This window comes from Vitis riparia, chromosome 15 (assembly GCF_004353265.1).
Source record: "Vitis riparia cultivar Riparia Gloire de Montpellier isolate 1030 chromosome 15, EGFV_Vit.rip_1.0, whole genome shotgun sequence".
Lineage (NCBI taxonomy): Eukaryota > Viridiplantae > Streptophyta > Magnoliopsida > Vitales > Vitaceae > Vitis > Vitis riparia.
Genome location: NC_048445.1, coordinates 18,228,007 through 18,254,858, shown reverse-complemented (window position 1 = coordinate 18,254,858; position 26,852 = coordinate 18,228,007). Strand labels below are relative to the sequence as shown.

At 30.3% G+C, this 26,852-nt stretch overlaps 2 protein-coding genes across 2 annotated transcripts; both read right to left on the bottom strand.

Moving 5' to 3' along the window:
• Positions 1 to 14,789: 14,789 nt before the first annotated feature.
• LOC117932033 lies at positions 14,790 to 19,296 on the bottom strand. Its single transcript, XM_034853081.1, has 4 exons — positions 18,612 to 19,296; positions 16,762 to 17,502; positions 15,815 to 15,886; positions 14,790 to 15,047 (listed from the first exon to the last, which is right to left on the bottom strand). The coding sequence occupies exons 2-4, from the start codon at positions 17,233 to 17,235 to the stop codon at positions 14,790 to 14,792; spliced, it is 804 nt and encodes a 267-aa protein (XP_034708972.1). The 5' UTR covers positions 17,236 to 17,502; positions 18,612 to 19,296.
• On the bottom strand, positions 17,245 to 26,568 carry LOC117932032 (probable disease resistance protein At4g27220). The gene is made up of 4 exons (XM_034853080.1): positions 25,969 to 26,568; positions 24,134 to 25,879; positions 22,172 to 22,474; positions 17,245 to 17,502 (listed from the first exon to the last, which is right to left on the bottom strand). Exons 1-4 carry the CDS (start codon positions 26,566 to 26,568, stop codon positions 17,245 to 17,247), a joined length of 2,907 nt encoding a protein of 968 aa, XP_034708971.1.
• Positions 26,569 to 26,852: the final 284 nt, after the last annotated feature.

Sequence of the window (26,852 nt, the reverse complement as noted above, 5' to 3'; positions counted from 1 at the left end):
TCAAATGAGAGTTGAATTCTCTTCCTGACTTCCTTACTCGGGAGTTTTTGCAAGGTAAGGATCCTTCTCCATCCTAATGGGCACTCCCGTTAGGCCTCAACTTCCTTCATCATCCAAGAAAACCAAAGCTTCTTATGCCATGATTTCAAACTTTTCAAATGTTCGTCCTACTTTTCCTTTACAAACTTCAAATTCCTTTCAAGTTTTGAGTCCAGATTTTCCTCCTCTTCAATCTTCAAAAAGTTTTATTCAAACTTCTAAATCAACCCCTAAAAATATTGTTGTTCAGAGACAATCCAGCCCTTACACTATTTCAACATTACCTTCTCCTTCTCAGTCTCCTTCTCCTTCCTTTTCTTATAGTCAATATGTCAAAAAACCCAAAACCTTAGAAATTGCTTTCATTGAGCCAGAGTTCAATTATGAAGAGATTCCTAAAATTCTTCCTTACATCTTTCCTCAATGAGTCAATTTCAATTCAAATGATCCTTTGAAAACTCGTCAATTTTATGAGTTCATCTTAGTGGACACCGATTCAGTTGAAATTACTCATAACACTGATAAAAACAATCCTTAGAGGATTGCTTTTTCCAAATGTCAAATTCTCAGAGTCATGACCATTGCGGATTGGAATAAAAAAAACCCTTCACTTGCAAGGCTTTTAGTCAACCTTTTCATCCCATGAGTTACAATTACATAGATTATATGGATGCTTGGTATAATATGTTTTATTTACAAAGTTGCCAGCATTCTTAGTTCATCCAATTTTCAAGAAATTGCAATACCAAATTCCCTGCTTGGTTTCAAAAATGGCGGACTTTCTTTGGTCTACTAGACTCCTTATTTCCTCCTGAAATTCAAGAAAAATTTGACTTCTACAAGAGCAAGACTTCTTCTCAGTCTATCACTCAGCCTAGACTCCTGACTTTCTGTTCGAGATTAAGAATTCCATGGATTCTCTCATGGAATATTATCAAGAAGCAAGAGCAACCTCCTTCATTTCCATTATCTCTTTCTAGAGAATTCAGCATCAAATGGCGGGACAAATTCAATCATGATTTTGTATGTCAATAGAAGGTTTTTCAATTAATTTCAACAAGGTCAGGATCATCAAGTTCAAAATATTCAACTAGTTCTTCTCAAGGACCGACTCAAGAAGAATTCCTAACTTTGAAAAGCAAATGTCAAGCTTCATTAGCAGCCGCTACTGATTTAGAGCAATATCGTCAAGGACTTATTCAAACCCTCAAACAGTTTGGAGATCAAGAAAATGAAGAAACTAAAGATGCAATTTTATCAAATGATTCATACGTAGACCCTGAGTTTATCCTTTACAGAGGACCTATGGGTCAATCCAGATAAAAGATTTCAAGAATCTTTTGTACATCTGTATCTTTGTAAATTTGTTCCCTTATAATTATCCAGTAAAAAAAAAAAAAAAAAAAACCCCACATCAAAAGTCATGAATAGTAGTGAATAGTAGAATTTGTCTACTTTCTACTACTTTGCAAGCAACGTGGAAGAATGGGAAAGCAAAGAGAATTTTTTCTCTTTTCAAGTCTCTGACAAAGAAAAGAAAAAATATTCTCCCTCTGCAGACTGTCTCCACACGTGATGGATTTCAAAATTTTCAAGATTCAAGATTCAAGATGATTTCAAGTCCGAAGGCTCGCCTATAAATAGAGCTTCAACTTTCTTCATCAGGCAGAGCGGAAAAAGCTGAGATAGTGCAAAAATTTGAGAGTTCAAAAAAATTTTCTCTTGTAATTTTCTTCTTTCAGTCTGTTGTATTCATCAACCTGAGTCATTCCTCTGCTGTCAACCAGCCTGTACTCATCAACTCTTTGTAATCAAGGTATATTTTCAATAAACAAAATTTTCAGATTCAAATATCTGCATTTTTATTTTTAAATTTCTGCAATAAATTAGACAGTATTAGACATTAAATATTTCTGTTTTTATGCTTGGAGATCATTAGACAGATTTAATTATTGCGTGCATGAACTGTTGTATGTCTTGGGTGTTACGTGTAGAGAGGGTAAGAATGTATTGGGTTGTGGACAGTCAAGTCATGACCATTAATTCTGTTGTCAGACTCCCATCCTATTGTCAGACTGCAGAAGTCTAATAATAAAGGTGTTGTCGTGTTGAAAAGTAGAAAACATAATCATTTTGTGGCTTCGGTGACCATAGCTTTATTTTTCACCCAATACAAATAAGCCATGTGTAAAGTTTAGAAGAATAAAAATTTCAAAAAAACCAATACTTCAAGTTACCTACCGTTGGTGATGGATGAAAATTTCTACCGGGGATATTGGATTTTGATAGTTGTCAAAACGAAACAGGGATCGAAAACAAAGGTTTGGCATAAACCTTGCCACCACGGGGGCAAGCTCACCCCTTATATATATATATATATATATATTAAAAATTATCATATAAACAAAATATTAAAACAATATTTTAACAATAAATTAATTATAATTAAATGAAATTTTTTATTTATTTAATTATAAAAAGTATCATTATAATTTTTTTATAATGTTTTAAATATTATTAATATATTAATTAAATTTTAAAAAAACATACCTATATCATCATTTATTTTATATTATTTAATACAATTAAATTAAATGTATCATAAATTTAATATTAAATATATTTTAAAATTAGACATATTATAATCAAATATCATATTACTATTATCGGATAATATATGATGTAATTTAATAATGAATATATACTTATAAAAATTATATTTATATTTTTTATTGAATCATATAATATTATTATCAAATATGATAAATTATATCATACATATATTAATTTATTCAACAAAACAATTTTAAAATGTTTATTATACTTTTAATTATATTTTTATAAATTTTTCTTATATTTTCATTAGTTTTGATAAATTTTAGGCTTATCAAATTTTTTTCCAAAATAACGGTCAATATATCAATATATCTCTAAAATCGAAGTGTTGATATATTTGTAATTACTGACATCGTTGTCAATTACCATATCTTTAAAATGAAGCAATCTTATGCACTTTATATGTAAATTATCTTTACAATCACCGATTATATTATTGAAAAATTTATTTTATAAAAATTGTAAAATAATTAAAATTTTGTAAAAATAATAATTTGTGAAATAAAATTTGCCACTTATTTTATGATATAAGGTTTTAATACTAAGACATTGTGAAAAAAATCATTTATAATTAAATTAAAATGAGTATTTATTATTAAAAATCAGAATTATGATCAATCAATTATTAATTAAAAAGGGTATTATTAACTGCAATTTATTTTTTTATATATAGGAGATTGGATTAAATATTGAAAGCATTTTTTGGAATTGGAAAAAAATTGTTAAAATAAAAAATTTTTGAGAATTTTGGAGAGTGCCAAGAATGTGGGAATGGTACAAAAATGCGAGGAAATTTTTGTTTTTTTTTTATTTAAAATTTTTTGTGCCTAACTTCCATCATTAACAAATGATTAGTATACCTAAGCAATATTGATGCTATTAGAAGTGTCAAAAAAATTAAAAATAAATTTTAAAATTTTGAAAAATTAGAGGGTAAGAAAAATTTAAGTGTAATCAATCTTTTAAAACAATATCATAACTATTTGAAGTGGATTTTTTTTCTTTTAAATAATATGAGTATTTATTGTTAAATAGTAATTGAAAATTGTATTATTAAATTTTTATTGTAAATTTCATTTTTTTTTTTTTGGGAAAAGATTGGATGAAATATTAAAAGTAGGAAAAAGAATACAATGACTATGATTTCAATTAATTCTAAGTGTAATTTGAGCTCTTTTCAATTTTTTAATGTATCATTTTTTTAAGGATATTTTTCATAATTTCTAAGCTTCATTAGTATGGATAAACAATATCATTACATTTTCAAGTCAAAAAAACTCTTAAAATTGGGAAATTATTTTTTAGTGCTTTAAAATTTTAATTTTTTAAGGATAATTTTTTATCATTTTAAGCTTGATTAGTATAGATAAGCAATATTATCCCATTTCAAAATGAAAAAAAAAAATCACTGGAAAAAATATAAAAATATGATGGTACGAAGAATTTGGAATATGGTATGAAGAATGTGAGACTCTTCTTCATATTCTTTGTGCCCTCCCTAATTTTTTAGTGTTTTAATTTTTAATTTTTTTTAAGGATATTTTTCATCATTTTTAAGGTTAATTAGTATGGATTGCATTTTTAAGTGATTTTTTTCTATTTTTTTACATTGTAAAATTATGGGGATAGAAGAAGAATGTAATGAAGGCTACAAATGATGTGAGGATTCTCACACTGTTTATACAATTCCTCACATTTTCATACCCTCTACAATTTTTAGGTATTTTAAATTTTAATTTTTTAAAAAAATAATTTCCATCATTTCTAAATTTAATTACTATTAATAAACAATATTATTGTATTTATAAGTGAAAAAAAAATTGAAAATTTGTAAAATTTCCGATGGTACAAAACAATGTGAAGAAGCATATGAAAAATACGAGGAAAGGTTAATCATACCCTCTCAAAATTTTTTGTGTTTTAATTTTCTTTTTTTTTTTTTAAGGATAATTTACATCATTCCTATTTTTAATTCCTATATATATATATATATTAACAATTCTATCAATAATAACTCTAAATTATTTTATTCTCATTTCAAGTTAAAATGAAAATCTAAAATTTAAAAAATCTAAATAATTTAGGTTACAAAAATGTGAGATTAGTAAAAAAAATATGAGAAGGGTATGAAAAATATGATAGATACATATTTGGTACCTTTATCACATTTTTCATATTGATTTTTTGTTTTAAATTTGTTTAAATTAAAATTTTATTTTCGAAAATATAATCATCAATGACTCAAAAGAGTATTAGTAATTTTAATTTAAAAATGTTAAATTAAAAAAAAATATTTGGAGAGTATAAAAAAATATTAAGACGATCTAATTATCTAAGTTTTTCATATGATTATAAAAATATTAAATTTTAATATAAATACTCATTCCATATTAAAATATTATCATATTTATTTTTATTATGAATTTAGATCATTAATAATTTATTAAAAATAAAACAATGTAGCTATGATATGTGATAGAATTTTGTCTTTCTTAATAAATATGTTTTACAAATTTTATATCGATTTTATTTTTATTTTTATATGATTCTATTTTTACTTATTTTATTTAAAAGGAGAAGAGTGTGTAAGATAACAACCTGTTGTCCCTTAATCGGTTAAGTGGATTTTTCTTTTCAAATTTAAAATGGGTAATCTTGTACATCCAATGGCTTAGCAAATTTTCCGTATAGTGCCGGATGAGGTACCCTAGAATTGTACCAATATTTATACTTTCATTAAATAACTTAATTTTTTATATATATATTTTTAATGAAATTTATTATACATTATTATTATTATTATTATGACATATTAATATTACTATTATATAATTTTTTATGATATTAGTATTTTATTTTTTAAATTCTTAATGTTCTTAAGCTTTATTAAAAATTTTTTTTTTTTTTTTCCTAACCACAAACTAACTTTAGAATATATTTTTTTTAAAGTTTATGATTTTGTCATAAAAATTCTTTATAATAAGAATTCATCTAGTATATAATGTTAATTTATTGAGATGATACATTAAGATAGAAACTAATATAGTAAGAAAAAACCAATGTTTTTACTACTATTAGATTTGTTGTAAAATGTGGATATAATATTTATGTATTGAATTTATAATATAAGTACATTAAAGTAATGTACATTACGGCATGCTTTAATTTTGTTTTTTAATAATTATAAAAATAAAATTTTTACTTTAATATTTGTTTAATGGTTATGTCATAAAAATATTAATAAAATTACTGAAATCTATTTAATAAAAAATATAAGGACAAATATTTTTATTGTAATATTTTTTAATATTATATTGTAAAATTAAAATTTTCAAAATTTATGAATCTATATAATAAAAAGTATAATAACTTTATATTTTGAATTATTAGAATGAAACAATTATTTGTGAAATTATCATATTATATATTATTATTTTGGATAAGTTATTTATAATATTTTTAAAATAATACTTAATGAAACAAAAATTTATAAATTATTATTATTATTATTATTATTATTATTATTATTATTATTATTATTAGAAAAGAAAAAGATAAAATAGAGAAAATAATGATATGTTTTACTTTAAAATGGAGATTATTAAGGTATTTTTGATTTTTTGTATTTTGAATCCTTATGAACTCTGAGCCTATGATAATTTGATAATTTTTCATTTAATAAATGTCAAATATGAAATATTTTCAATATATTTTTTTAAATTTTCTGAATGGTTTTATAAACAATTCAAAACATGCTGATGCGGCGGTTGTTTGTTGTGCTTGTATTTTGACTATTTTCAACCAAAGAAAATATCTTCAGCCTTGTATTTACTATTCTTCAAATGAGTGTAAGGCATGCATTATTACCGTGGGTCCTACAGTCTGCTCAAAACTGAAACTATGGTGAATTATTAGCTCTCTTTTCGATATTCTGTGCAAGAAAGTAACAAAATAGAGAGAGATAGGAAAAGTTGAACTGTCCACAGATGAGTGTAGGACGTGTATTATTACCGTGCATAGAAGATATGAACCCATATTTTGAAACATTTTTTAAAAAATTAATTCTTATATATATGGTTTTGTTTTTAATTATTTTTTATATTTATGCCATAATATATTTAAAATAAAAAAAGAACAAATAAAATTTTGATGAGGCAGTTGTTTAGCAAGCACAAGAGCATGGGATGCTTGCATTTTCAACCAAAGCAAGTACATTCAGCTTTGGATTCCTTACTTATTGACTGAACAGAAAAGCTGGTTACATTATTAGCTGGCTTTTCATTTGACGAAGAAAGTGACCAAACAAAAAAAGAGAAAGAGAGAGAGATGGAGGAACATGACCAAGATGGGCCAACCTTTTTCAAAAACATGATCACGATCATTCTCTGCCACTAAAGCAAAAGTATATTTTAAATAAATAATACGTATAAAATGACACACATTAAATTTATTTTTATGTTTAATATGATATAATAAAGTCGTTATATACTAGAATTGGGAATATCAAACACATTAAATGAGTTTGATAAACTCATTTGTTATAGGGCAATTCATTATTCAATGGTGTGGTGCTCTAAATTCATTGAAAGTAATGAAATTTATACAATATTAAATAGAAATGGATCAAATATGAAGTCTTGCTTTAGTGGGTAGAAAATAATTTCCCAAACTAGCTTACAAATCTAAACAACCAACTCAAGTGTCCTAATTTTTTAAATGCTTTTATATATGTCTCAAGGAAAATTGAATAGAAAAGCATGAGAACAAAAATTATTATGTAAGTTTGAGAATATAAAAAGAAAAAATCATATATTTAATATGAACCAAAATGACATAGAAGACAAGTGACTACTACTAATACTATCATATTTTTATTATAGACATTACATGTTGAATTATTAGTTACTAAACAAAGGCTATATAACTAAAAGGGCATTAATATTTATATTATGATTTCTATATCTATGTAGTACAAGTATGTTTAAAAAATACCTTATTTCAATAATAAATTCTAAAAAAAATAGTTTTTTTATCATAAATTATTAAATATATTTTTGAGTGTGAAAAATAGTTAAAACTCTTTTTAAAAACCATTGAAAACATGCTCTAAGGTTTTGATGAGGCAATCGTTTAGAAAACACAACAGCCTATGCTGCTTGCATTTTGAACAAAGCAGGTATACTCAGCCTTAGATTCCTTACTTATTATTGTTGACCCTACTCTCTACTCTAAACTGAAAAGCTGGTTACATTATTAGCTTGCTCTTCAATCACTCTGACGAAGAGAGATTAAAGCCATGACCAAGAAAACGAAAAATGGCTAAGATAATATGTTAGTTTACAACTCATCCAAGTTAAGTCTATTAGAGACTAGAATAATATGAATTGATTAAATAAATGGAAAGACCTTATTACACCAATAAAAGAATTATAACTAAATTCTCAAGTATCATTGATCAAATCACAATATATTTGGCCTATGAAATGATGGTTTGATGTGCCTCTACATTTGGATCATAAACAAGTGTTCACAATATGAGATATAACTATTCAAGCATTTGGGAAATAACTAGAATGTTGGGTACTAAGAATTGGTTGCAAAATATTTATGAAGTTAATAGATATGAAATATCCTCAACAACACATTCATTGCTTAATATCAATACATATAGGCAAGAATAATACTAATAAAGTTTCCTAAATTCACTAACAATTTAAATCATGGAGAGTTGAATTGTAGCAATCTAGAAATATCAAGATTTAGAGCAAAGCATACAAGAGATCTAGCTTATTTATTGAAAAAAATCAAGACACTTAGAGAGAAAAACCTTCCTCTATTTAATTTAAATGAAGGAAATATCATTAGCTAGCATCTCTTTGCCAAGGATGGTATCTGTGCAGCTTCTCAAAAGAAGGAAATCTCACATACCTGACAAAAAAATGAAGACAATAAGAACAAAAGGCCCTTATTCTAAGATAAGATAATATATATATATATATATATATATATATATATCCAAACACTATGTCAAAGAAAAATACAAACACCTATTCATTTTTCTTCATATAGAAAATTAAATCAGTCGTCCTGGTTGTGGTCTGTCATTATCCTCATCCTCTGGTCCATCATCTTATACCTTTTCTCCATCTCAATCTTCCTATTCCACTCCCACCACCTCATCATCATCTCCTTCCCCCTCTTCTCTATCTCCCTCTCCCTCATCCTCGTCTTCCTCTCCACATCCTCCTCTTCATTCACCTCATCATCGTTGTTGACATCATCATCATCATCATCATCGTTGTTGACATCATCATCATCATCATCGTAGTCGTCATTGACCTCATCATCATCATCATCACTATGTTCATAATCCCATTCTTTATAATCCTGGGCATTCGGTACAAAAACATCACAATGGGTAGGAATAAGGAAAAATATAATAATAAAAGTTTCAAAAAGCAATTAGGATAGGAGCACAAATCATAGAATGGTAGATCAAACCACTGCTATATTGTATCCTTGTCTCCTCTAGAAGTGATAGTGTATTTAGCCTAGAATCTTGGGCTAGAGTTGGACAACATTTGATAAAGACCCTTGAATGTCGCATACTCTATGATTTTCGCATCGTCGACGGTATACCAATAGAAGACTCTCCCGATTTGCGTTTGCTTCCTACAATATTCTCATCTTGTTCACGTTCCCAATTAGATGCTTTCGAGGCACGAACTGCAGATCGATATGCATCTCGCTCATCTGGGTGCATATCTGTCGAATACATATACACATCTTCATCCTCAGCATCTTCATCATCATCATCATCTTCGTTTACCAAATGTGTATGATGCGTCCCCATTGTGCCACGTAATTGACTACGAATGTCTTCAATATCAGCATTTTTCTTTGCTTTTGCTTTTTGTTTGTCATGCACCAACAATTGTATCTCTTCTTTCACTTCGGGCGGCACTCTTGGACACTTTTTGGTGTTATTATGTGGGTCCTTATGCGTTAAATGAGACTTGAATGGCGTGATGCCTCCACTTTTCATTACCAACCCACATAAATTACAAATTGTTCCATTTCGGTACCCTCAATTGGTGAACAATACTTCCAAGCCGGATCTCGCCCTGGCACAGCAGAACCACCTTCACTAGCCATGCTAAATCTATTGCAAGAAAAATACACTTAAATTTAAATCTATGTTAATTAAACTAATTAAATAATTTAGCTAAGTTAATGTTTTAAATGTAAATATAATTCTATTCTATGATAAATTTACTAAATGTTGAAATTAATCATAATTGAATATGAAAATAAATCGCGATTGATTCGTTCCCAATTGGTGTCTCAACTGATTCATGTCTTCTCAATGGTCCCTGACAGTGGTGCCATTTCATTCGTGCCCAGCTGGTGTCCCTTGATTGTGGTCCTCAGAAGGGAGTAATCGACAAAATTTATAACCTATTACACCATGTACTAGGATAGCCTTAGTTAGCATAACATAGTGGCTCTAGGGTCGTTCACTGGGATGGGTTTTCACTTCACAATTGATATTAATTCAAAGCTGAATTGATGCCTTTTCATTTCAAGGTTAGCTTTAAAAGAAAACATAAAGATGTTTGAAAAAGGATTGGTTTTAAGCTAACCAAAAATAGTAATTGATTTTACTTACAAAGAAAAGTGTTTCTTGGAGTTTAGATCACTAGGCTCAGGTTCCTCATACAAAAAGGAAGTTCCGGTCACTTGTTTCTTTTCCTCGCATTAGAGAATTAACATATAGTTAATTCTCTAACCGATGTGGTACAGGTGCTTCCCCTTAATGGGTTCAAACACTAAATCCCTCTCACTGATGCACCTTGCAATGGCTCATGCCTCTCACCTAGCATTTGCCATTCAAGGTGATCCTTAACCTTGGATTACCCGTCAAAAGCTCGCAAGAGATAACTAATAGATGTCTCCTAAGAGTCCAAAAGCTTATCAAGTGTTGGCTATTCTAGAAAATCCTACCTTCAAACCACCTCCCAAAGGCTCGCAAGAGATAAACTAGTGTATCTCAATGGACGGAGACCACTTGCCTTACCAAGTGTTGGCCCAGGTGATTTAAAGGCGTTTTAAGTTAACTAAAAAGATAAAAACCATTAACGGGTCACACTTTCTCTTCATTAATAATTGAAACAACAAAACTTCCAATTTATGCATGAGGAAACTTACCCGGCTTTCTTCACTCCAAGAGACGAAGAGCCTAGCCTCTCAACCTCTGAGGAAAAATCCTCAGAGTTTAATTGGCTAGAAAGAAAACTAACGAGAAAACAAAAATATGAAGGAAAAATAGAGCAAGTGCTCTGTAATATATATTTCTTGCAAAACTGTACAAAGGATGCGTCTGAGAACAAGCTCCCGAGATATGATTTCTTAAAGAAAATTACAACCTATATATAAGGGGTTATTCACCCTTTGTTCTTACTTAAAGACTAAGGAATCCTACGATAGGTGGGTTACAAGGAGAGTTTGGGGATTTAAACATCAAATATCTAAAGCAAAAAATCTCAAAATGTCGGTCGGGAAGCTTCAGGAGAACACCGTGGCACTGTGCAAAATGGCTACGAGATTTTCGCAGCAAAAGGACAACATTTTCGCAGCCAAAGGCTGATTTTGCAGCTGTGCAACATTCTGCCTTTAGCTTGGAGTGATATGCTTGCAATGGATGTAACTCCTTCATTTCAACTCCGAATTGTGAACCGTTTGAAGCATTGGATTGTTAACTTCCTAAGCTTCGAAATGACATATAGCATGCATAAATTGGACTTCAAGAAGTGCTCCACAAGTGGCTGAAATGACTGTCATCAAGAATGCTTCATGGCAGATTTCTCTTTGCTTCCCCTCCTTGCATGCCGGATTTGCTTATGGCAAAGGACTTCAAAGCTTCGGTTCTTCATGTTTCTGAGCTTTCCATTGCTTTGCCATGGATTCCAAAGAACTCTCCTCAATCTCGGATTGCTTTGGTGATCAAATTACTAACAAAAACACCAAAACTTACACGAAATGATTAGAAATAATTGCAAAGGTCCTTAATATGTTAATTGGATTAAAAGGTAATAACTACTACTCAAAAGTGTTTAAAAGAGTTAATTACAAGCTATCAAATAACACTTTTTGAGTAGTAATCAGCGATAATATAAAAAATTGAGCATATTTAATATTCCATATATAGTAGTTCATGTTAATTTAACTAATTAAATAATTTAGCTAAGTTAATTTTTTAAATCTAAATGTAATTTTATGACAAATTTACTAAATGTTGAAATTAATCATAATTGAATATGAAAATAAATCACGATAATATAAAAAATTGAGCATATTTAATATTCCATATATAGTAGTTCATGTTAATTTAACTAATTAGATAATTTAGCTAAGTTAATTTTTTAAATCTAAATGTAATTTTATGACAAATTTACTAAATATTGAAATTAATCATAATTGAATATGAAAATAAATCGCGATAATATAAAAAATTGAGCATATTTAATATTCCATAATTAATCATGTTAATTAAATTAATTACATAATTTACTATGTTAATTAAATTAATTAAATAATGTAGCTAAGTTAACTAGTTTAATGTAATTATAAATGTGAATCTAAATCACAAATAATCATCTAAAATAAATATATCATAACCTAAATTAATTCAATAAAAATATACAAATTAAGTATAATTGAATGTAAACATACTAATTAATTAAAAATACATGAATTAATTATTGCAAACAAAATTAATTATAATTTCAAACAAACATACCTTAAAATAATTGAGCAACCTTGGAAAAAATTGGAGTAATAAGAGAGTAAATGAAGAATCAAAGCAAAAATGGATGAAATTGATGCAAAATGGGCTATTTATAGATTAAATTTGGGCCAAAATAGCCATTGGAACCTTAAGTTACCGTTCAAAATTAATTTTGGCCGTTGGATCACAATTTGGAAGCAATCTGGCCGTTGGATCTCTTTGTTAACGTTGGGATTCAAATCTGGCCGTCAGATCACAATTTGGGAGCAATCTGGCCTTTGGATCTCTTTGTTAACGTTGGGATTCAAATCTGGGCGTTAGATCAACACGGGCGTGATCTGGGCCGTCAGATCACGCTGTAGAGAGATGGGTGATTTTTCGCAAAAAATGGCCAAAAAATCGGCGATAAAAGGGATTCTCAAGCGATTTATTCAAAAAATCGCTGATTTATCTCCTATTGCCAATTTTTTGGCGATTTTTGGCGAAAAATCACCCAACCGACTTATCTCTTCCAAATGTCGTTTCGCTCCTCGCCGACACGCGATATATCGGCGATATTTCACCGATATTTTTTGACTTTTTCCTCCTTGGGAGGAACATGACCAAGATGGGCCAACCTTTTTCAAAAACATGATCACGATCCCTGATTGCATTCTCTGCCACTAAAGCAAAAGTATATTTTAAAGAAATAATATGTATGAAATGACACACATTAAATTTATTTTTATGTTTAATATGATATAATAAAGTCGATATATACTAGAATTGGGAATATCAAACACATTAAATGAGTTTGATAAACTCATTTGTTATAGTGCAATTCATTATTCAATGGGTGTGGTACTCTAAATTCATTGAAAGTAATGAAATTTATACAATATTAAATAGAAATGGATCAAATATGAAGTCTTGCTTTAGTGGGTAGAAAATAATTTCCCAAACTAGCTTACAAATCTAAACAACCAACTCAAGTGTCCTATTTTTTAAATGCTTTTATATATGTCTCAAGGAAAATTGAATAGAAGCATGAGAACAAAAATTATTATGTAAGTTTGAGAATATAAAAAGAAAAAATCATCTATTTAATATGAACCAAAATGACATAGAAGACAAGTGACTACCACTAATACTATCATATTTTTATTATAGACATTACATTATGAATTATTAGTTACTAAACAAAGGCTATATAACTAAAAGGACATTAATATTTATATTATGATTTTGGTTTTTCTTTCACTATTCTATATCTATGTAGTACAAGTATGTTTAAAAAATACCTTATTTCAAGAATAAATTCTAAAAAAATGGTTTTTTTATCATAAATTATTAAATATATTTTTGAGTGTGAAAAATAGTTAAAACTCTTTTTAAAAACCATTGAAAACATGTTCTAAGGTTTTGATGAGGCAATCGTTTAGAAAACACAACAGCCTATGCTGCTTGCATTTTAAACAAAGCAGGTATACTCAGCCTTAGATTCCTTACTTATTATTGTTGACCTTACTCTCTACTCTAAACTGAAAAGTTGGTTACATTATTAGTTGGCTCTTCAATCACTCTGACGTAGAGAGATTAAAGCCATGACCAAGAAAACGAAAAATGGCTAAGATAATATGTTAGTTTACAACTGATTCATCCAAGTTAAGTCTATTAGAGACTAGAATAATATGAATTGATTAAATAAATGGAAAGACCTTATTACACCAATAAAGAATCATAACTAAATTCTCAAGTATCATTGATCAAATCACAATATATTTGGCCTATGAAATGATGGTTTGATGTGCCTCTACATTTGGATCATAAACAAGTGTTCACAATATGAGATATAACTATTCAAGCATTTGGGAAAATAACTAGAATGTTGGGTACTAGGAATTGGTTGCAAAATATTTATGAAGTTAATAGATATGAAATATCCTCAACAACACATTCATTGCTTAATATCAATACATATAGGCAAGAATAATACTAATAAAGTTTCCTAAATTCACTAACAATTTAAATCATGGAGAGTTGAATTGTAGCGATCTAGAAATATCAAGCTTTAGAGCAAAGCATACAAAAGATCTAGCTTATTTATTGAAAAAAATCAAGACACTTAGAGAGAAAAACCTTCCTCTATTTAATTTAAATGAAGGAAATATCATTAGCTAGCGTTTCTCTGCCAAGGATGTTATCTATGTAGCTTCTCAAAAGAAGGAAATCTCACATACCTGATAAAAAAATGAAGACAATAAGAACAAAAGGCCCTTATTCTAAGATAAGATAATATATATATCCAAACACTATGTCAAAGAAAAATACAAACACCTATTCATTTTTCTTCATATAGAAAATTAAATCAGTCGTCCTGGTTGTGGTCTGTCATTGTCCTCATCCTCCAGTACATCCTCTCAGTCCTATTTCTTTCCCTCTCCATCTTCGTCCTCTTTATATCCCATTTCTTCATCTCCCTCTTCCTCTTCTTTATCTCCCTCTCCCTCATCCTCGTCTTCCTCTCCACATCCTCCTCTTCATTGACCTCATCATCATCATCATCATCGTCATTGACCTCATCATCATCATCATCACTATCTCCATCACCCCAACCTTTATAATCCTGGGCATTCGATACACAAAACATCACAATGGGTAGGAATAAGGAAAAGTATAATAATAAAAGTTTCAAAAAGCAATTAGGATAGGAGCACAAATCATAGAATGGTAGATCAAACCACTGCTATATTGTATCCTTGTCTCCTCTAGAAGTGATAGTGTATTTAGCCCAGAATCTTGGGCTAGAGTTGGATAACATTTGATAAAGACCCATAAACAGTGTTAAGTCCTAGCAGGTTCTTCTATCCACAAATGAGAGTAAGAATTTCATATAATTGTCTGCATTTAACCTTTAACCAAAGGAAGGACATCAGTATCAATATGAACATGTCAACTGCTTATCTCAAGAGATTGAATGTTTTTGTCAACAAAATAAAAAATTAAAAGTTGTGTGATTAAATGTTTACAATAAGTGACAAAGACTGGACGATCCTTACTTCACTTATTCCCCTTAAATGATGTGTATTCCATCATAAAATTAATTTTCGGCACTTTGAAACAAATCTAAGCAGAAGAAAATTTCTCTTTTCTTTGTACTTTTGCTTGTGACTAGTTGAATTGATAGTTTGTGAAAAACCCAACACAAGTATCATTCACTCTAGGTTCTAACAACACTTCAATTTTCTAATCCAATTAAACTCCTTAACTCAAAAAAAAGTAGAAAAGGAAAAGACTATGTACAATATATAATCATTTTCTATCTAATATCCAATATTATCCTCAATCAAACATCAAATATTAAAGAATTTTGAAAATTTGAGAATAATTTACCTTCAAAAGCGATTGAGTGGTTGCCCCAAGAGCCTCATGATCCTTCTCAAATGTCACCTTGACAATTTTAAACTAAAATTTTTTTTGTTAATATATTGGTTTGGAATATTTGAGAATATGAAAATATGTGAAAGAAGATAGACTCTTTATAAAAGGAAATGGGTAAATTTATTTCAACAATATAAACTTGAGAGACATTTTTTTTTATGTATAAAAACATGGCTATTAAAAGCTTCCACTGATGCAACAACCCCAATCTTAGTAGAACAACAAAAACTCAAAGATCTTCTCTGTCATTTCTTGAATAATTGACAACTTAATAATCAATTTTTTTTCTCTAAGTATTATAGCTTAGCAATTTAACTAGGTTAGATGCAGAACTAATTCTCATGTCTTTGTATTCTAACTTATAATTTCAACCATAATAATAGACTTTGTCTCAAGGTCTACATTTGAACTAACTGAAAATCTATGTATGAATATTTTGGCAAACACTTTTTGTACAAAAAAACCCTTGACCTCTTCATACTTACCTTTAAATTTATTGAAATTCCTGGGAATGGTTTACTCATGTTTTAAAGGTTAGGCATCAAAGATTGATAGGTATAGCTACTAAGCTAAGGGAACAATTAACAACTAACAAAGCAAACTTAACCCAAACAAACAATAAACTAAGCAATAACAAACAATAAGAGCATAAAAGGATCCATACAAACCCATGCAGAATTCTGCTTCCATCAAATCCAGTTCCTTGTACTAAAAAATTAAACAGACTAAACATAACACAAACATTATATGGGCTTGCTCTGTGTCTTTTTCTCACAGCTAGACAAATTTTTGAGAGATGAAAAAGAAATAAAATTAGAATTCACAAATTTTTAAAGAATAGCGAAGGTGAAAAATAGTGTTAATAATATAATGACATTAGAAAATTTCAAGATATATACCTTCTCTAAAGCTGTATTACGGATGATGGTATTGACGTCATACCCCAAAAAATGCTCTTCCACATCCATGTCAATTTCTACTTTCTTTACCCTTGGTGTACTTGGGACTGTCTCACAAAAAACTTCCATTTGAGGGCATCCTTTCACCTCAAATTGTTCCAAGGATGGGAATTTGAAGATGCATGTAGTTGAGCAGAACCATTTTAGACTTTGTAAGTTAACAAGTCTCAACCTTTGTAATTTGGAGAAAACAATATCATATGGTTCTTCACCTTCCTCATATCTGACTATTTCTTCCACCGATTTGCATTCTTCTATGGTAAGCACTTTGAGTTGCACCAATGTTTTAGCCATTGAGGAAGTCACCAAATAAATTAAATTTCCACAACCACGTACTTCTACTGAATGAAGATTCTTAAAAATTTGACCCAATCCAGATAGATATGTCAACAAGGGTAGATCTTCTAGGAACATTTCAGTTAATCATGGGAGTGTCTCAACTTGATATTCCTTATCAACAAGTTCGAATACCTCTTTCACTGAATTACACTTGCTCACATGAAGTTCCTCTAGATTATGCAACTTTGGAAGCACATTGGAGGGGATCACAACCAAAATGTCGTGACACTTTCTTATCTTCAGAAGTCTCAGCTTGCAAAATGACTCCCCTGAAAATTGGCCTTGCCATATTTTCATCTTGGAGCCCTTTAAGATCAATTGCTCCAAATGAAGGAATGCATCCTGACAACCAAACAAACAAGATTAACGATATGTCTTCTATCTCTCTCTCTTCCCCCCCCCCCCCCCCCCCCCCTCAGTTCCCTTTTTTGGCTAAATAAATAAGTTCTATACACAATTGTATCTACAAAAATATTTTAAAATAAAGTGTAAAAAAGAATAATCTTATGGCATACAATTTTTTTTTCTTATTGTTATGACTTATAACTAAGGACCTTGTTTGTTTACTTACCAAATTTTATTTTTTTTTTTAAAAAAGGAAGTTTACTATAATTTCCTTTCTAATTTATACTTAATTACATGAGTTTAGTTTCTTTTTTATGTATTTCATCCAACGGCCCATGCCACAAATTAAGTTTGGGGGAAAAAAATTTAGGAATTAATTTCAAGGAAAAGGAAAAGAAAAAGAAAATTACCTATGTAGCTTGATAGCTAATCAACATTGGCTTTACAACTAATGTCACCATTAAACACATACACATTATTTTCCATACAAGATAACAAACCACTACATCTAAATAATCCATTTCAATTATTTGCACTATATATTAATGACCAAAGACTCTCCCGAATCATTAGCACTTGACATATTTTGATGCAATATAGAAATTACCATATCTTGGTTTGAGAATAATTTAAATAAACCAATTCTTATGGTTTTATATGAATTCTTTGAGTTCAATATTAATGTAAGCATGACATAAAAAAAAGGCTTCAAAATAATTTATTTTCATTATAGGTTAAATCATGTTAATTTAAATAAATCAATTGTTTAAATTTATTATAATTTGATCATGAAGGTATAATTGTTGGATAAACCATAATGCATGTTATACCTACAAACTCCTATGACTTGTAACTAACTATTTCTTATTCTTTGGATTATCAAGTCATTTTATCGTAATTTGATTAATTTAGAAATGGAACATAAGCTTACTTAGGTCAATTTGGGATAAGTTTTATACAAAATGTAGACTTAAAATTCCTACACTATTCAAGTTTAAGATTAAAACAGTATCATATTAATGAAAAATGATTAGGACATAGTGTTTAATGGACTAAATTTAGCAATCCAGATATGGCAAAAGAAATGGAGAAAAATCAAACCATACCTTTTCCAACCAGAAGAAAGGTTGTTGAATTGGACTATCAATATAACCTTTTGAATCTATTTCTTGAAAAAGTGTCTCCACTTGATCGCATTTCCACATAATTAGCTCTTTCAAATGTGACCATCTTGCACTACATTTTCCTCGGGAGAAACCTTTGAGTTTGTCTAATTCTTCAAGTATGAGACAGGTTAGTTTAGGGAATAATGAAGACATTGTTTCATCTCCATTTTCGTTTGCAACAATTTCCTCCACTCCACATTTTCTTATCCCAAGGACATTAAGTTGCACAAGGCCTTTTGCTATTATTTTCGGAAAAAAGGCATTTCAAGCAAGGACAATTAGCCATACCTAATGACCATAGGTTTTGAAAGGAGACAAGTACTTGAGGATCCTTATTCCATACACTCTTCAAACTATTTAGCCTCTCTAAAGACAATGATCCCAATGGAATGGTTGCAATATCATGAATTTCCTTGTAATTTACTCCCTGTAGATCAAAAATCTCTTCTATGGAATCACAATCATGTATTTCCACATATTTCAAACTTTGTAACCCTTTTAGGATATTGGATGAAAAAACATTCAACAGTTTCTTGCAATGTGATATTTTTAATATTTCCAATTTGCAACAAGACTCTAGAGGAAGTTGGTTGTGCCACATTGCTATCACATTATCCAAGTTGAACATTATCAAGAACTCCAAGCTAGGGAGTCTAACCTGCGCAATCGATCACATTCAGTTAACAATATGTATATCTATGGATATATATTCCCGATTGAGTTAATAACCAGATACATAAATAAATAGAATATAAGAGGTTAAAGGTCAAGATATCAATGTGACAAAGCACAAAACTAGAAGAAAATGAAAGAGAATGCATAATATTTTAACAATTGAATGGAATTTAAAGATGTTAAATTTGAGATGATTTTCAAATGGGGCAAAAGGTTCCTAATCTTTGGATCTCTTTTTCAAAATTGACAAATCCTAATGGATCATATATGTATTTGAAGCACCCATTATAGTCATCTATCGATTTGTTTCATAGTCTTATGAGAAGTATCTACTCTTTTTACTGTGCAGTGATTCCATTCAAAATATTCAACATAAATACAATAAAAATAACCATTAAAGCAAGGTGGTTGAAGATCAGGTGGTTTATGATGAGGCCTTTCCTTCTAGTTTTTCCTTACTTTGGAAACCACAAATGCAATAGATGCTCAGGCATGAGCCTTCTTCATTCACTAATTAACCTAGCCTTTAGATTCTTAAAGCTTGTTTGTTGGTGTAACATATATATATATATATATATATATATATATATATATATATTTGAGAACAGTATTTTTTAAAATTTACAACAGTATTTGAAAGTTGTTCTTGAATCAATTTTTTTTTTAAAAAAGGAAAATAAAGAATTGTTTTTAGAAAATAAGTAGAAGTTACTTTCATCTATTTGTAAAAACAAAAGGAAACCATCAACAAATAAAAAATACATATTTAAAAAAATCATTAAAAAAATAAAGTTTAACAAAATTTCATGCCTCTAAATTACATAATTTTTTTTCTAAATTTCTTTTAACTTAATTTTTTTTTACTATAGAAATAGATTCTAAATCAAGTTACATTTAATATATATATATAATTACTAATTTTTAAAAATAATTTTAGAACAAAAAAAACTAAGGCAATAAATACTAGAAAATCATGGAACTTAAAATCAATCTAACTAATATTAAAAAATAACAATTTAAATCTCATCTTGAATTACCTTACTAATTTCTTCTTTACGATAACTAAATTTTTTAATGGGTAAATAAACCCCAAATAAAGGAAGACTTGATGTATTGGAATCTGACAAGTTTAACAATAATTGAAAACTTTAATACTAATCTAATGAATACAAAAAATTTATGAACGAAAATCGGTTCAAAACGACTATAGACAAATAAACTCTAAATAAAGTATGACTTAATATTTAGATTCGCTACCAAGTCTATTAAATTTAAAAAGTAATTTATGATTCATAAAATAACCCAATCACCACTAGAAATCCAACAACTAAAGCTAGTCTAGAACAACTTTTTTTTTTTTACTTCTCCTCTATATGTAGTTATATTTTGATGATTTTTTTATTAGAAAGTAAATTTTAAATCAAACAAAACTTAAAAGTTTTAGATTTATTAATGAGTGCACTCATTTTTAAAAATAATAAGGAACTCCAAAATAAGTTTAAACAATAATTGAATATAATAGAACAAAACTAATCCAAAATGAGTTGATGAGAGAGATATTGTTTCTCCTTTGCACCTTACTATACTTTTCCAATTTTTCTCATTAAGAAAATAAATGAAATAAAGTGATATCAAAACTTAATGCTTTACATTCTGTAATGAATCTATTCATTTTTAAGAATAAGATGGAATTAAAAAAATTGACTGAATTAATTTTAAATTGAATCAAAATTGATTCAAAATACCTTATCCATTATTGAGTATTGAAAAATCTAACTTATTTACATATATATAAAAAAAATTAACTTTAATTTTTAATTTATTTTAAATAAAATATTATTAATCATTAGTATTTTTAAATTATAACCATTCATATTTAACAAAAAATCAATTATGCATTTGTACAAACGTTGTTATCCATATTTTATAATTTATATTAAAATGGCCCAATTTCTAAATTAAAAAAAAAAAATCATGATTTTATTATAATATTAGTATTCATATTTTATTACAAACCATTTATTTTGTTAATTTATTAGTAATTAAAAAAATTTATTTCCATAAGACTTGAATTAAATCGAATTAATATTACATAAATCAACTTTACAATTTTATATTTTTTTTTTACAAAATCTAAATATAACATTTATTTTTAATAACAACAAAAATTAATAAACGTACGAGTTTTTTATTTTTTGTTGTTTAAAAATTGTTTTTAAAAACATTTTAAACACTCTTTATTTTGAGAACAAAAAAACTAGAAAAAAATTTGGCAACTACCAAAAAAAACAAATTTTGCTCTCCAAAACATAAAACATGTGTTTCCTATGAGCATATTTTAGTTATTTTAATTGTTTTCACTTACTTTTTTCGTTTATTTAAAAAAAAAATATATATATATATATATATATATATATATATAAAGAATAATAAAAATAAAACATTCCACATAAAATTTATTCTTAAAAAATATTTGAAAACATAAAAAATAAGTTGAAAACATTGTAAGTTGTTAATATACCTATCAAAAAAAAAAATTGTAAGTTATTAATGTAATCGAAAACATCATAGAATTATTTTAAAAATTGTTCTCAAAAATTGATTTTTGAATAATGTATTTAAATTTGTGTTGAATTAAGATTAGCATAGAGACTAGAAAAGAAAAGGAAAGTGATAAAATTTATGGGGCAAAGCATACTGCATCCATATTATGGATAAAATTAAGATTATTTTAAATTGGATACTGGTTGTTTTCATTTATGTTTTCTCATATTTTACTTATTTATTAATGGCAGAAATTGGATATCATTCAAATTTTAACATACCTGTTCATTGAAGAATGGTGTGGGAACATCAGTCCTAGATAACTCCTGGGTAGCACTGCTTCCTGTGGAGGAGAAGTCCCGTGTCGAATCCGAGGATCCCATTTTACGTAACACCCATCCATCCCTTCCTTGCTCCATGGGAAGGGATATGAAAGATTTCAACCTCTTACAACGATGCACTGCTAGAGAACGTAACTTCCCAAAAGATCTCTCTGGAACTGGGCCATAGCATACTGCATCCATGTTCTCGAGGCCATCAATCTCCAATTCCTCCAAGATAGGAAGGGCACTGTGTGGTGGGACCCCTTTGGTCGAGTCAACAATGTATTGAATTCCAGGACAATCACTGATACAGAGACACTTGAGTTGAAGAAAATCATCTGTATCCAACCCATAAAGAACATGTTTAGTGTCCTCCTCCAAGTCACTCAATTCTAAATCTTCAACTGTCTTGAACAGCTTGGAAAAGCAGTCCACCAAACAAAACCTGGTAAGCATCAACGTTCTTGCGGATCTATTATAATCAACATCTGGTTCTGTAGTAGACACTGATATCACATATCTGGTAAGCTTCTCAAAGACCAGATCTTTTGATAGCAAATTGAGATCTCTTATTTCTATACATAAAGTCTTCAAATAGGACAAGTTGTTCAGCTCAGAAAGGCAAGCATTATTGCTTTCTCCACTACCAAATCCTTCAGCCCCCCATTTGGTAAAACTTTCTACTAAACATAAATGCTCCAATCGAGATAAACTTACTTCGAGATGAGAGCAATCCCACAAGTCCAGCGCCCTTAGATCAGTCAATTGCATGGATTCTTTCGGCAACCGTTCAATTTCGCAACTTGCAAAACTAAGAACTTGTAGTTTCTTTAGCTCTCCGATTAATGCCGTGTCTTGGAGTGTGCATCGGTATACACGCAATGTTCGAAGATTGGAAAGAAAACCAAGTGATGAAGGCAGTGGTGTAAGATGCGTTGCAGACAAGTCCAAAACTTTTAGTAGTTCCGTCTCTTGAAAAAAGGTGTTTGGAATTCTCAAAGAAGGATCATTACCATTCAATAGAAAGAATTCAAGTTTGGAACATACCAATCTTTCCGGAAGCTCACGGAGATCTCCGCATTGCAAAGATATACGACTGCAATTTCTGAACTCCTCCTTCCTTTGCAATTCTTCTAATCCAAGAGCTTCTTTGATCACAACAAATCGATGAGGATCTTTTGCTGCAATTCCTTTGCAATTGCTTTGGCCACTCTTGTGCATAGCGATATCTATTTTCTTCAGCATCAAGCAACAAGCTCGAGTCTTTGAGGATTTTGACCAATGTCACTAGTTTATTTCTTATTTGCTCCAATGAACTCACGTGTTCAAACAAATCCAAACCCATGCCATATTTTAACAATTGATCCAGTGAAATATCACCCTTTCAACTCAAACTGTTTTTCATGGAAGTATTTTCTTCGAAACTGTTTTTAAAAGAATCATCTATTACGTGTTTCTTGGAAAAACGTTATAAATGATTTATCAGATTTTTAAAAGTGTTTTCTAAAATTTATCATTTTGGAGTAATTTTAGAAATCGTTTTTAGCATTTCTAACACTTAAATAAAAAAAAAAAATTTAAGTATTAGAAATATTAAAAGTGCTTTTTAAAATCACTACCAAATAGATTTAGAATGGTGTGGGAACATCACTCCTAGATAACTCCTGGGTAGCACTGCTTCCTGTGGAGGAGAAGTCCCGTGTCGAATCCAAGGATCCCATTTCACGTAACACCGATCCATCCCTTCCTTGCTCCATCGGAAGGGATATGAAAGATTTCAACCTCCAACACTGACCCACTGTTAGAGAACGTAACTTCCCAAAAGATCCCTCTGGAATTGGACCATAGCATACTGCATCCATGTTATGGAGATGAAAAAGACAATTCCTCCAAGTTAGGAAGGGCACTGTGTGATGGGACCCCTTTGGTCGAGTCAACAATGTATTGAATCCCAGGCCAATCATTTATACGGAGAAACTTGAGTTGAAGAAAACCATCTGTATCCAACTCGTAAAGAACATGTTTAGTTTCTTTGTCCTCCAACTCATACAATTCTAAATCTTCAACTGTCTTGAACAGCTTGGAAAAGCAGTCCACCAAACAATGTCTGTCAACCCTCCAGAGCTTCAACGTTCTTGCGGATCTCTTATAATCAACAAATCTTGCCATGGAAGACACTGATATCACATATCTGGTAAGCTTCTCAAAGACCAGATCTTTTGATAGCAAATTGGGATCTCTTATTTCTATACATAAAGTCTTCAAATAGGACAAGTTGTTCAGCTCAGAAAGGCAAGCATTATTGCTTTCTCCACTACCAGATCCTTCAGCCCCCCATTTGGTAAAAGATTCTGCTAAACATAAATGCTCCAATCGAGATAAACTTGATATGACATTCCGTGGAATTTCTTCGAGATGAGAGCAATCCCACAAGTCCAGCGCCCTTAGATCAGTCAATTGCATGAATTCTTTCGGCAATCGTTCAATTTCGCATCTTTCAAAACTAAGAACTTGTAGTTTCTTTAGTTCTCCAATTACTGCTATGTCTTGGAATGGGCATCCGTATACACGCAATGTTCGAAGATTGGAAAGAAAACCAAGTGATGAAGGCAGTGGTGTAAGATCCAGTGCAGACAAGTCCAAAACTTTTAGTAGTTCCGTCACTTGAAAAAATGTGTTTGGAATTCTCAAAGAAGGATCATTATTATTCAATAAAAAGAATTCAAGTTTGGAACATACCAATCTTTCCGGAAGCTCACGGAGATCTCCGCATTGCAAAGATATACGACTGCAATTTCTGAACTCCTCCTTCCTTTGCCATTCTTCTAATACAAGAGCTTCTTTGATCACAACAAATCGATGAGGATCTTTTGCTGCAATTGCTCTGGCAACATCACCAACAACATCATGCATTCTGACAGGCTTGTTTTCGTCATTATATCCGAACAACACACCTGGCCACTCACCTTCATAGCCATATCCATCTTCAACATCAAGCAGCAAGCTTGAGTCTTTGAGGATTTTGACCAATGTCACTAGTTTATTTGTTATTTGCTCCAATGAACTCACGTGTTCAAATAAATCCAAACCCATGCCATATTTTAACAATTGATCCATTGAAATATCACCATAGCCCAGCATACCACAAAGTAAGAACAAACGCTTCACTTCATCACCTTCCAAGTGGTTGTAGCTCAACTCCAGACATGAGTATACGTTTTTACTCACTCCCCTGATGTTTGTTGGTGCAGACCTCTTCAGTTCTTCCAAGGCATTCTTCCATACAGCCACACTTTCGCCTTTTAATGCCTTTGCAATTGTTACAATGGCAACTGGTAGACCCTCACATTTTTTAACCACTTCAAGTGCTATGGGGCGCAATTCAAACTTCTCCACTGAATCACCTGCTGTATTCTCAAATAAACTCCAGGCTTCCTTTTCACATAAATGTTGAACATGGAAGTTTTTCTGAGTACCCATCTCTCTAGACAACACAGCATGTTCTCTGGAAGACAGCAGCACTTTACACCCCTTATGAACATCTCCATAAGGAATTCCGATTTTTGCCAAACTAAGTTCCTCCCAAATGTCATCCAAAATCACCAGGACCGTCTTGTGTTTGTTCAAACTTTTACATATGCGGTCTGCTCTTCCCAATTCCTCTTCCTGCCCAAAATTCAAGCCCAAATACCTGCAATTTCTCCTTGAATTTTAGTCACATTTGGAAATTGGGATATATTTAATGCCATAACCACCTTTTCAAATAACTTATCTTCCTCGGCCTTTTTCGCTACTTGATTGGCAAGGGTGGTTTTGCCCACACCGCCCATCCCCCACACACCAATCATCCTGATATCATCATTTCCCAAGGCCTCCATAATTTCGATTAAAAGAGATTCTCTCGATTTGAAAGCTTCACAATCTCTGAGGCGTGGAGACCATATCCCTTGTGGAGGAGGGCGATATGCTACCCTGGGAAAGTTATTTTCTTCTTGCATTTTACAAATATCCCCAGACTGCTTCTTCGCTTGCCTGCTTCGCTGGTACCGCAACTTTAAATTGAAACAGCTCGTGTTTGCAGCGTTCTCATCTTCAATCAATGTCCTTGCCGTTTGGATGATCCCTTCTGTACGTGTCAGCCACCTCTGGACATCAGGTTCGATCTCATCCCCTTGCCTATTAGCGTCATCCACATCTCGCTGCAGCCTCCCCCTTGCATCACCCAGATTCTCAACTTGTTCCTCAAGCTTATCAAGGTTGCTACGGTAATTAAACAGATAACCCAGTGGACGTACAATGGGAGCAACCAGGCACTCTGCAACTTTTGCTGCAACGGAAATAAGAATTTCTGCCATTTCCCAAGTTTTCTTTCTCTAGAAATAGATAGGAATTGTGCAACAGCAGATATCAAAAAGGGAAACGAAAGCAGGAGAAGGAAAACACACTAAAAATTTTGTTATTTAATTGAGTGTGACAGATGAAAATAAGGAGATGAAAGGTTCGAGGTATCAAAAGAGCAGAGTATGTGGAAGGTAGAGTAAAAAGCTCACACAAGAAAATTGGAATGAAAATGAAAGAAGGAAAGAAGCAGAGTTATTGTTCAAAGGAGTGATACAGACGCAAGAGCAGGAAAATGAAA